Genomic DNA, 13424 nt, shown 5'->3' with positions numbered 1-13424 from the left:
TCATGTTGTCTTCTCTGAATCAGAGGGGTATTTATTGATTCATTTGGCTAGTACTGGCTGAGAGGAATAAAAGAAAAGATGATGAGAGAAAATAGGGTAAGGTTGCTAGTATCCAGCCACTTTGTTTCTACATTGCTTTTTTCTGTAAATGTCAAATTAAAAAATGTAACTACTTACTGTATTACGTTACTGGAAAAATGTGTTGTAAATTGAAAAATAAGACAAATGATCCACACAATAACATCAGAATTTATTTTATAGATGCAGTACTCACAAAGATAATAACTAAAATACATTGGCCACTATCTGACCACTGTGGTATTGAGGGCTGCATACAACCTTAGTATCCTCTATAAAAGAGAAATGACTATGCAAACCAGCAAATGAAGGGCACTACAGACATCTGTATTCAAGTTCTCAAGTCTTAAAAAGAGTGAAGGTGCCACCAGCAGTTTCTCAGGTGGGATTCCACAGGATCAGTGTCCATCTACAACACTGGTCTCTCACAATGAAAGCCATCCCTTTCTCAACAAGGCCTGGTGTAGATATCAGGGGTGGTCATCGAGGGCTAAGAAATAATTGTGTTCATCCTCATTAACTCTGACATTGCTCCCATCACTTCCATCTCCTGGAGATAATTTAAGGTGTCATTTGATTAAAAAACCTGGGGGTGGGGGACATCATTCTACGGGAGGGACATCATTCTATGAGGGGACATCACTTCAACATGGGGACATCATTCATAGGGGGGATATCGTTCAACTTGAGACCTCCATTGATCATTTGCCATTTTTGAAAAAATCCTTAGTGTCTTAGTTTCCTTACAGGTCCTTAATAAAGAAGATGCAGACCATGCCTAGCACATCAACAATGTGCAGAGTAGTTATGCTAGGAACTGTTGATGCTATGCAAAATTGCAAGAACTTTGATAGACTTGGAAGAGCTTAGTGATAAAGAGGAATGCGTATATAACATGTAAATATCTTGAATATTATCCCTCGGAATATGAAATATGCTGCTCTAACAGCAAGGGAAGAGAGCCTGAGGAGTGAACGTGTAGATGGTGACTTGACACGATGCTGCACTGATGACATGTACTTCCAGTTACCAATTGAAACATTTGTTGCAACAGTATGAGGCCGCTTCAATTTATAGTGATGATGATGCTAATTTGATTATGCTAATTGTGACCATATGTTAGTGTTCATGGTGAAAGATAGTGCTATAGCCCCGTTGGTGGTTGTAGAAGGAAGAACTATTTTCATGTTGTCAATTGAAGCTAATTTGCTTCCACAAGCACTAAATGTGATGAAAATAGTAATATTGAGATTTGTTTATAGTATTGTGAGTATAGGAGTTTGTGGTGTAAGTATGCAAGCTAGTCCCATGCATTATGTATCATTTACCTGGCAGTTGTTGAAAAGGAATATTGTCTATGACACTTTACTGACTACCGACCACCTGTTACAGTGTGAGCCTTCGAAATTCAACATTGGCTGTTTATCTCCAGTAACTTTAAATCAGTAGAGTTTTGCTGGGTTCCCAGCCATGTTAGTGTTTCTTTAAATGAGCGTGTGGACACTCCCGCTAGGGAAGCTATCCACTCTTGTCCCATCTCCCGTAAAGGTATTCCTTATTCCGACTTGTACCCAGTTATTCATTCCTCCATCCTTGCCCGTTGGCAGGATTATTGGTCTTCTGTTGTTGGTAACAAGCTGCGTACTCTTAAACATAGTGTATCCCTGTGGCCTTCCTCCTACCACTGTAACCGGCAACGGAAAACGGCTCTGGCAAGGTTGCATATTGGCCATACATGCTTAACTCACGGTCACTTAATGGAGCGCCGCCCTGCTCCCTATTGTCCAAATTGTATTGTCCCTCTTACAGTTGTGCATATCCTTGTTGAATGTCCTGACTTCCAGGACCAGCGCGTGTCTTGCTTTCCGACCGTCTCTCGCGGTCACATGTCCCTTGATAGAATTCTTGGTGAATCGAATACTTTTGATAACGTTCGCCTTATGTTTTTCTGTTCTCGTATTGGCATCCTTGGTGATATTTAGCACCCTCTGATTATTCCGCACATTTGATGGTGCTACATAGCCGTCCCGGTTTGGTGCCTTCTTTTGATAATTACTGTACTTACTTATAGTGTGAGCCAGGTCACAAATTTAATGATTGATGTGCAAAAAAGAGAGAGTGACTTAGGACCTTAGAAAAAAATATTGCTGATGGCATATGGTGCATTAGGAGTGATGTTTGTTCTCTGCATTTTAAACATTTTATACATATGTTCTTCTAGAACATTCTTTTGCGAACACATTGGTACAAAAATAAAATATGTACAGTACATCGAAAATTAAGGTCAGCACAGTGAAAAGAATATACAATTTTCAATACTGGTTTCGCCGATGTGCCGTTGTGTTTGCGGTAATGGGTAACACTTCGCCCACTTCCCACACTCTTGCGGGTGGGCCGCGATCATGATTCTACATTTATATGCATATGTCCGTGTAGGGAATTTTATTGCGATCTCAGTGATAACAAATTTAATGCTGTAGGACAAGTGTGGAGTTGACAACCCTGAAAAGAATGGAAACATCTCGTCGCTGTTTGGAGCTCACGGCTAGTGATCGACGTAATTTCTTTATCTGGTGGTGGTCTAACTTATGCTTTGGTGACATTTTATACACATGTTCTTGTAGAATATTCTACTGCTATTCTATTGAATATTGTACACTTGGTACAAAAATGAATTATGTACATCGAAAATTAAGGTCAGCGCAGTGAGAAGAGTATACACTTTTCAGTGTTGCCGCTCGATCGCCCGAAACGCTGAGAGCACTTTGCGCTAGTTAATTTTCAGTTTGCCAACAGCGCGAAAGTGTTAATAGCAATAACACTGCTATATGCAGTTGTAATATTTAGGTTCATATAAACATTAGCATGAATAAGTACAGGGCGTGTGTATATTTATACTTGTATATCTGCATACATGTACAGTATGCACAGATATACGTTAAGTTATATATACAGTATAATGAATAAAACATGAGAATACCATACAATACAACATGAGTATGAAAAAATTAAATAAGTAAGAAACAATGCAAATATATGGAGAGAGTTATTCCTGTGCGGCGCCTCACCTTGTTACTCGCCTTCTTGCAACATGAACTAGCCACCTGGCCACCCAGCCACTGAATCCACACAACTTCTCTGGGCCACGATAGAGACTTTTTCCATGATATTTCGTGCTTCCTAGATGCTAATTAAAAATGTCATAAGAGAAATAGATTTTTCAGAACAGTTTTTTCATCACATAACAGACAACACATTGAAATTACCTGTATTGTTAGAGGGTTATCATATACACAGAGTACCTTAGCCAGCCTACATGTGGATTTCAAGGATTTCCAGAATAATGTCTGATCCTCCAGCACCCTGGAAGATCGTTTATAAGGGACAGGAACCTGATCCCATGCTCACAATATCCTCCTCTTTTCACTATCGCACCCACAATGGCTGAGTTGCTCGTTGCGTTTGTCTTTGCTGCCAACATGTTCCAATGTTTTCATGGTCCAAATGTTATTTATACTACACACTTATAGAAGTACAGACTGGATTTCTACATTTATCACTTACCCAGTATATTTTAATAATGTTTTCTAAACACAAATGTTTCTATACGAACTGAAGTACTTGTTCACATTCATCTAGAGGGGGAACAATTCACCTATGGTAAATATACCTACTGTAATTGTGCTGGCAAGCTACTGATTTGGTGGGAGTTTCAACTGCACTGTTTTGTAGTGCTTATCAGCAAAATACATTAAAAGGGTCTTTTCCTTACACTTTTATTCCAACAAGCAGAGTCCTGACTAAAGAGTATCCACAGAGTCTTGTGACAGACTGTATGCATGGCCTAAATATGTGTGCCAATAAGACCTCAGCACTAAGGTAGGAGATAATGTTCCAGATGTCACCATCAAGTTAGTGGCCCAACTGAGAAGTATCCAAACCATGCCAAAGGCATGGTTTGGATACTTCTCAGTGGCTAAGCAGCCACTGAGAAGATAACTCGGAAGGTTTTCTGCCCCTGTCATTTAGGTTGGTGTTGTGGGTTGTGTGCTAATCTGTAGTTAGCATATCCATATTTGGCTGTCTGGGCAACCCCAGTGATTGCTCACCGGGAGTATTGATTGGTTTGTTTCTGTTCTTCCATTTTGTAGTGAATAGTCACTCAGGGGGTGGACTGAGACAGATTCTGCACTGCCTTCCAGCCCCACCTACATTGCAATACTCTTTTTAAAGATAACTTGTTATGGTAGGACATAGAGTGGAGAAGAGCCTTGTATGTGAGCAGTGTCCTGGGTGGACCCTGGCCTTGGCAACTCGTTGCTTAGATCATAAATGTCACATCTCTGTATTATTAGGAAAATACAATAACATTAGAAGTTAATTAATGTTTGCCATACAATAGGGAAATTATTTGATAATATTTACATGTTTTACACCTTGCATGTGGTAAGGTATGACAATAAATGGCTTTTCAAATAATTATGTTTTAACAAAATTCACAAGTGATGCTCTGCTAACTCATTCATTCTATTTCATTGAAGTCCATCAGGGTGACTGATAGACTTAAACCCTTGGAATGCTGTACTGGTCAAGTATAGCATATTTTATCAGTTTGCAGTTTTGAGGTGCTGCTCTCTGCTTTGCTGTTTTTTTGGCTGCTGTCTGGTAGTGGTAGACAGATGATCCACCATATATGCTGGCATATTCCACAGCCCAAATATCAGACTATTATTTGTTTACAAATATTTCAAAACTTGAATGGCACCTGAGGGGTAACACAATATGACCACCAGTTCCACATCTTACTGTAATCAGAGAAAATGTTAAATTCGGTAATCCATCATTGTACTATGACATACCATGGCACAACAAATATCAGGTATTATTTCTTTTAGGATATGCTTGGGAGAAGAACTGGATCATCGTCCACAGGTCGCCATGAGCTGACCAGCAGTATGGTGATGTCAACAAAGTGTGATGATACATGCTCACTGTCAATACCCCAGGTGAAGAACAAGCGTTAGATAGTGGATCTTAATTTTTCTTGAAATTGTCTTTTAAAATTTGAATTAAAATAGCTTTTAGAATATAAAAAATATACTGTATCCCTGTCACTTGATAACGTGGCCAATCATTAGCATGTAAAACAATGTAAATTAGATCTAAGAAATCTGTCTTAGGAAAGAGTGTGGCACTGTTTTCCTGGCTTTTGTTTTCCTACTGTTTGTTAGTGATTATCTCTATAAATCTTTGGTCATTTTGCATCAGGTCTGGAATGCATCTTAAAATGCCATTAGGGTGAAGTTGCATAGTAGTAATTTTCATGTTATCTAAAGGTAATGCAGCTGCTCCATAATTACTCTAGGAGTAACTAAGTTGTTCTATAGTGATGAGGGGTAATGAAGCTGCTCCATAGTTATTCTAGCAATAATTAAGCTGTTGCACAGTGTTTCTAAGGAAACTAAATTGTATACTTTAATATATCTTTCCTGGAAAATTAAACTGATGTTCAGTGGTACAGGACAGCTTTATTTAAGAGCCTGAAAAACTTCAGTAAAGGAAAATATCTTATATTGGCAGGCAAATGTGCTTGGTCTGTGATCATTGCTTTTAAGGTTGATACAGCTTTTTATAAAATGTTGTGTTCATGTATTGCCTATGGTTCATGGTATATGGTTCATTTTGATATACTGTAATTCAATTATCTATTTGGTTTTTGTATTTTAATATATGTTTTTTGGAGGAACCTCTTGGTGGCTCTATGAACCCATCTCACTGAGATGGGTTCTCACTACTGAGTCACATCAGCCATAGCAGTCCTGTTTGACCTATTGGGGACCAGAGCCAGAACCTGGCCTTCTCATATAGGCGAGTCCCACTTCTTTTGCATGAAAAGTGTAGCCCATCCTTTGGACTCTGTCCTCTGGGGGGCTATTTGCTTGTGTTTCGTTCCTATTCTTTAGTATTTGCTTCACATGCATGTGTTTTCAAGTGTCACTTGTTGTACTGACTTGATTTCATATTCGCTATAAGCTGCATGTGTTTAGGACATTCCTTCTGTAAGTGCTCGTTAAGTGTTGCCTCTGCACTGACAGAGTGACTTCTCTGGTGTACACACAGAAATCACAATAGCATGATACATCAATAGCGTAACAGAGACTAAGGCGCGTCTGGGATCATCCTGGATGTAGGTTCGAACCCTCATACAGCCCTTGTGAATTTGTTCTCTGGAGTGTTTGGGAGTTTGCCTCTGAGAGCCCAGGCTCCTCTGTAGAGTGTCTCACCCTGGAATGTGCAAGAATCTCTTATTTTTCTGTGATTGGGAGTGTTTGTGGTTTTATTGTTATGGGGTACATTAGAGTTCATGCACTTGTTCATATGGCATACTGCTAATGCCCTTCGTAGCCGAGCTCATTTTGTAGGCCGCATTTGGCATGAGCTCTTTAGGTGAGCATACCTAGGGCCTACGTATCCTGCATATTTACACTCCTTCAGGCCCTGGTGACTTCCATGTAGTGGGGCTCATAATGGATCGACAAGTCAAGCTTGCATTCATTACTTGCGATTTTGAAAGGTTCTCATCAGCTTTGCTACATGCTAAGTCATTTCTTTCTGTCTCTGTCATACTGCTTGCTGATTCAATGATACCTTTGACCCCAAGTCCTGTGACCTGTGCTCATTGGGTCTATATTATCTGAGCCTGCCTCAATACAGGAGGCTAATCAGGCAACTGCCACTTTGTGGACTAATTTTTCATGTATTGATGGTTCTTGGCTTGGTGCTCGAATGGATGCTCACGAGTTGGCCCCCATGGTGTCTAGGGACCTGGACTTCAAAGGGTTGGTGAAGTCCCCCTGTTCTCATAAGTTTCCTTCCCCCCCCCCATCCTCCTCCTTACCCTGCTGGTTTGCTTTGTCCATTGTCTAGGTTTTACACCTTGGTTCAGACTCGGAAGCATCTGAGAGTTTTAGTCTGGTCAAGGTCTAGCTTTGAATGTAGTTTAAGTTCCTCCAAAGGCTGCCTCATCTACATCCCTTCCCACCAGGGATTCAGAGCCTTCTACTTCACAGGGGAAGTTCACCTTGCTCCCTTGCTCCAATCCTTCTCTGTGGGATGATATCTTCCTGTCTTGGGCATTGGGCATGAAACATAGCTCTGCTCTGGGGTCATCATGACTGATCCCTGGGATTGAAGGGAAGAGTGAGGAGGGTCCATGGGTGCCCTTTAGTCCTTCCTGGACTTTGATACCATCTCCCAAGGGTGTTTTCCTCCATTGGGAGGATTCTCTTATCGTTGTTCTTTGCATGTGCTAGATTACTCAGCAACATTCCTTCTGGGTGTGCCATTCAGTTTGTAGAAACGTTCAATTTCCAGAGGTTTCCATTGCCGCACCTTTCACCATTTTCAGCAAGGGTGAACATTGTCCAGTTCCTTCTACTGGATCAGCACATTTCTTCCCTTGTGAATCTGGCCTCCTTCGAGTTTGGGTCTACCAAGTCTTTTGGCTTGGGTACGAGGTCCGTGATTCATTCTGGCTTGCTGCTGACAACCCTATTCTTTCCTTGGTGGGGTTGGCATGGCTTCTGCCTTACACAGATGCTTAAGTGGCAGGAAGTGGGTTCTGGCTTTCAGTAGTTCTTGGGTGGGGTTTCTTTTGTACTGCTTGAGAACTACTTGCTTGCTCTGGTGCTCCCTAAGGATGTGGGTATGTGTTATCTCCATGTCCAGCTGCCTGTGCTTTCTGGAGCCCTCACTGCAGAGGATCATAGGGCTAGCACCCATTTAGCAATTTTTTTGTGCATATGGGTGGTTGAGCTGTTCTCTTATCAGCTCAGTGGCAACCTGGATGTTCTGGTGTGGCTGCCTTGGTGTCTGCAGTTCCGGCTTTGGTGGCACTGCCCAAGTTGTTCAAAATATGTCTATCTATAATAGGAATGTTAGCTTCACACATATATGGACAGATGGTGAGAGTGATTACCATAAATTAATATACTGCATATTTTGTACTCATTTAAATTAGGACAATGATATTTGTTAGTAATGTTCCATTTGCTTTTTCTCTCTCTCCTGTGGGGAGCCCCTCCAGCTCCCTGGAGCTATCGGATTGATATACGCTATATTAGTGTGGGGGCATCAGTCAATGGAGTTCAGCCTACCGGGGACAACGAGCCAGACCCTAACCCCCTCAGAGAGGCACAGGGAACAATGGCCTATGGAAACCCTCATGTGTTTTGGAGCATTCCATGCCTGCCATTGACTGTGGTTAGGCACCCAAAAAGGTAGGTATAAGAAAACAGACCTCACTTGATAAGAAATTGCAACTGTAAACCAAACAGAGGCAGAACTCCCCCAACCCTAAAGAAACAAGCAAAAGTCATACACCGCCACTGTGCCGCTTGTCCGCACAGCTCTCCCTTTCCCGGGAGGAGGAAGGGGAGTGCCCCAGACCCCCCCTCACACCGGCTGCTCACACCTCATTTTGTAGGCTGATGTGCTCTGGGACGGTCATCAGCTCTAACCTCGATTTCTTGGCAGCTTTTGTGCCTTCATGGTGTTTCCTGCTCTTTGTGGTGCGGTGGCCAGGAGTAACTACAGTGTTCTGGGGCTGCATGTGCTTAGGGCTACCTTCCCTAGGTGCCCTGTAAATACTACCCTTGGGTTCTAGGGTTCCCCTTCCATAGAACCTTTCGGGACTCTACTTCCGTAGGGGTTCTTGCTGCTTGGCATTTACCCCACCCTTGGGACCAGCTGGAGTTTCGTGGCCTTTGTTTGCCCTTGGGCAGGAAGTGGTGGTGTTGGCGGTTGGGGCACAAGGTGCTGCGCTGCTTGCTTACCTATGAGGCAGCCGTGTTTTTGTTCCTTCTGGTGGCGTTGTACTTTTGCAGGGTTTCTTGCCAAGAGGGGGTCTGCCTTGTTTGGCTATTAGTCCATTTAGCATATATTGGTGGCCCTCCTCTAGGCCCCCGTGCTTGTACACATCACAGGGGTCCAGTTCTCATAGCTCCAGTCCAGGAGGCTGGGTCCAGTGGCCGGCTTCCTCTTTGGGTTTTTCAGGATTCAGTACCTTGGCGCCTACTCGAGCCCTCGCTCAATGTGTTCACGGATGCCTCATCTCTTGGCTGAGGTTTTGTGACCAGTGCTCACCAGGCTGGAAAGGGGCAATGGGCTCCGTCCTTCCGTCGGGCTTACGGCACGGTGTGTGAGTTCGCGGAGGGTTTGGGTCGCTCGGGGATCAACGATCCAGCTCCATTCGGACTGCACTCCGGTGGTTCATTGTCTGAACCACGTGGGTTCTCTTCAGTCCTTGGCTCTTTAGGGCTGGTCACTTCAGGTGACTTGTCTGCTGGATTCTCGGGATTTGGCTCTCTGTGCTGTTCATATCTAGGGAGTGTCCAACGTCCTGGCGGATGGCCTGTCTCGGTTCATTCCCATGTCTATGGAATGGACGGTTGACACCGACTCCTTCAGTTGGCTCTGCCAGACGCACAGGCTCCAGGAGGTGGACCTCTTCGCTTCGGCGTGGTCTTGGCGTCTCCCAATATATGTGGTGCCCTTCCCAGACTGCGCAGCCATTGCTGTGGATGCCTTTTGGCAGGACTGGTCTAGGTGGGGTTACCCATATCTCTTCCGTCCAGCTGTTGCTTCGGGTTCTGGCTCTTTTTGGAGTTATCAGTTGTTCGGTGTCCGAACCTGGGGCGTTTTCCGTGGCTCCGGCTCTTTCAGCAGATTGAACTGCTCCAGTACATGGCTGGTTTAGTCTACTCCTCCATTCTTCATGTCTGTTTTTTTTTTTTTTAAACGGGTGTATCACCACTTGTATGTTGAAGCGAAGCCAGTCCAGCTTGCATTCAGGGTGGATGTCACTTGTGCCCTGTTCCGTAAGCTTTCTCGTGCTTTGTTTTACCTCCGGCCTGCTCATGTGCCACTTGAGCCATCCTGGTCCTTGCACCAGGTGCTCTCTTTTCTCTCTTTTCCTTGGTTTGTGGTGTGGCCCCTTTGGTTCAGGATTATTTTTCCAAGGCTATGTTTCTGTTGACATTGGGGTTTCTGGGGATCGGGTTGGTGAGCTTACGCTCTCCTCTGGCACAGGAGTTTCTGCTCTTTCGGTCCTGGTTGTCTTTTGTTCAGTTGTTCGGTTGCAGTTGTCTCTTTTTCTGGCAAACAATGAGACAGCAGCCTTCCGGAGGGGTCCTTGGGTCATTTATGCATGGTTGGTCAGGCCGGGGGTGCATCGTGTGTTGTGTTCGGTTGTGGCTCTTCGCCGTTATCTGCTCGCCTAGGTTTCTGTGGCCGGGGATGCGTTTTGGGTTGATCTGGTTTCCCTCGTTCCCTGTTCCAGGGCTCGGGTCTTCCTGGCTGTCTGCAGAGTTATTAATTAAGTCTGGCCAGCTTGCAGTCTACCCTCATGCCCATGATGTTCATAAGTTTACTGTTTTGGCTGCCGTGTTCTGCAACATGTCTTGGGCTGACATTCAGGCACGGTTTTTGGAGGTCGATCAAGGTTGTGGCCGCCCATTATCTGGTCAATATTCCTGGTCCCGGTCGTCGTGTGTGGCTTTGGATCGTTGTCTCGCCTTTGAGTTGATGTGCGTGTGGCGACCGCTTCCCGGATTAGTCCCTCTTTTTGCATGGTTAGGTAGGTCCAGGGAGGCGAAGGGGCTTCCCATAGAAAACCAGCGTTGAATGTAATGAAACATGATTTTCTGGGTGAGCCCTGGGGGCTTCCTGGCACCCTCCCTCCCTACCTCCAGTTGGCGGTTTTCGTTTTTGATGCTCAGCCTCCGAACTGAGGCGTGAGTAACCGGCGTGGGGAGTCTGGGGGCTTCCCCCATTCCCTCCCTTGAAGGGGTGAGCTGCGCAGACAAATGGCGTGGAGGCGGTGTGTGAGATTATCTTGTTTGCTTGTTTCTTTTGGTTTGGGGGAGTTCTGCCTCTGTTCGGTCTTTGGTTGCAGTTTCTTACCAAGTGAGGTCTGTATTGTTATGTCTATCTTTCTGGGTGCATAACACCAGTCGATGGCAGACGTAGAATGCTCCCAAACACATGAGGGGTTTCCATAGGCCATTGCTCCCTGTACCTATCTAGTTGTACTTACCTAGTTGTGCTTGCGGGGATTGAGTTTTTGGCTCTTTGGTCCCGCCTCTTAACCGTCAATCTACTGGTGTACAAATTCCTGAGCTTCTCGAGCTCTATTATATCTACATTTGAAACTGTGTATGGAGTCAGCCTCCCTCCACCATATCACTACCTAGTGCATTCCATTTACTAACTACTCTGACACTGAAAAAGTTCATTCTAATGTCTCTGTGGCTCATTTGGGTACTCAGCTTCCACCTGTTTCCCCTTGTGCGTGTACCTCCCGTATTAAATAGTCCATCCTTGTCTACCCTGTAAATTCCCCTGAGAATTTTGTATGTGGTGATCATGTCTCCCCGAGCTCTTCTGTCTTCCAGCGACGTGAGGTGCAGTTCACGCAGCCTTTCCTCATAACTCATGTCTCTTAGTTCTGGGACTAGCCTAGTGGCATATCTCTGAACTTTTTCCAGTTTCGTCTTGTGCTTGACAAGGTACGGTCTCCATGCTGGGGCCGCATGCTCCAGGATTGGCCTTACATATGTGGTATATAAGGTTCTGAAGGATTCCTTTGAAAGCAGTTTTGATGTTAGCCTGTGCCTCTCTGAGGGGGCCAGGTTCTGGCATGTGGTCCCTAGTAGGCTGAACTCCTTTGACTGATGCCCCCAGACTAGTATAGCATATATCAGTCTGATTGCTCCAAGGAGCTTCCGGGGCTCACGCAGAAAATGGCATTTCATTGCATTCAATGCTGTTTTTTTCTTCCAGACTATAAAACTAGAACCATCAAGTGGAGGTGTTCCAACAGAAACTTGGGAAGGAAGTAACCAAAGTTATGAAGATGGAGGGGGAGGCATAGGTGGATCAGGAAGTGGCTCAGGGGTTGTGCCCACCACTGGTGACCCTCTAACAATGCAGCTCCCCCTCCATACTGAAATGACAGAATCTTCTCAGATGCACGACTCCTCTAGAGTAAGTGTTAATTTATTTACTTGTACTGATGTAGATTTTTCAAGTGCTACTTTTCTGTGTTTTAAATCACATTTATGAGAAAGAATTTGGTCACCCTATAAAGCCAACTGGATATTAGTATTAATGCAGTTAAATATAGCATAGAAAATGCTAATCCTTTGTTTCCTGCAGAAAAGTAGTACGTATGCATGACTTTCTATTCTTTGTTGTTCGTGTGCTTTAACAGTAGCTGTACAATGTAAGTGACAAACTTCTGCTGGTGTTGGCTGGCCAGGTTCCTAGAGTATTTGGGGTCTCCATTTAGTTCATTATTTGATCACTCCACTTTATAGTGGGTGTCCAGTGAGCACTAGATGACAACTAGGTCAGTACAACTAGGTCAGTACAGTATGTTGCTTTACAATGTATATATAGTATTTGACTTTAAAATGTATATACAGCATTTACATTCATAATGTATATACAACATTTAGCTTCATAGTGTACATACAGCCTTTTACTTCATAATGTATATGCAATATTTGGCTTATTATGTATATACAGCATTTGGCTTCATACTGTATATACAGTATTTGGCTTCATAAAGTGTATACAGAGCATTTGGTTTTACAATGTATATTATGCTCTGTAGCATATATTAGGCTTTATAATATGTATATTAAACTTATTCTGTAATGAAATATCTATTGCACCTTTTAAGTAATTTGGATAATGGAGAGGTCACTGTATACAGTATATAAAATACTAGGTGAATATAAAGTTTGTCACGTAAGGAAATGTGTTTGATAAGTACTGGACAAAAATTGAGAAAATGTCTTAATACAGCTGTATAACTCTGTAAACTAAAGTAGTTGTAGGGAATATTTCATCAGTGCCCTATGTGTGCTCAGCAGTTTTACTACGAAGTGCCAGGCTTGTTGGACGGGCGTTTCTTGAGGCATGACTCATCTGAGCGGGGAAGATAGTCATGTTGAACTCTGAAATTGCATTTTGGTTTATTAATTAGAATAGGAGGGATATCATTTTCAATGAAAATAAGTTTTCTGTTATGAATCACTACCCTGAGTTTTCCTACATTATTGAAAATAACACCTAGTACTGTAATTGGAGAATTTTTTTTTTATATTTTTTTGTAAAGTGAAGCATTGTAATAATACTTTTTTGGGTAGGGATTAATTGTCTGGGCTATAATTATATTAAAAAAACTTATTAATTCAAAAATTAATTCATAAATTATACAGTATTAACAAAAATCCTAGGGGTTTTCTTCTACACTTTGCCGATGGGGCCAGACTTTTGAG

General features: G+C 43.2%; 1 protein-coding gene across 14 annotated transcripts in view; it reads left to right on the top strand.

The window, feature by feature from the left end:
- Window positions 1–13424, top strand: part of LOC123757919 (protein bric-a-brac 1) — a 169488-nt gene that overhangs the window by 28541 nt on the left and 127523 nt on the right. For 13 of the 14 annotated variants that reach the window (XM_045741877.2, XM_069338721.1, XM_045741873.2 and 10 more), the window contains 2 exons: window positions 4974–5084; window positions 11920–12123. In XM_045741877.2, coding sequence (XP_045597833.1) covers window positions 4974–5084; window positions 11920–12123 — 315 coding nt within the window. The remainder of the gene's footprint in view (window positions 1–4973; window positions 5085–11919; window positions 12124–13424) is intronic. The other variant, XM_045741876.2, reaches the window with a different exon arrangement.

This window comes from Procambarus clarkii, chromosome 40, assembly GCF_040958095.1.
Source record: "Procambarus clarkii isolate CNS0578487 chromosome 40, FALCON_Pclarkii_2.0, whole genome shotgun sequence".
NCBI lineage: Eukaryota > Metazoa > Arthropoda > Malacostraca > Decapoda > Cambaridae > Procambarus > Procambarus clarkii.
The sequence above is the reverse complement of the archived record's forward strand: the minus strand, read 5'-3'. Positions and strand labels throughout refer to the sequence as shown.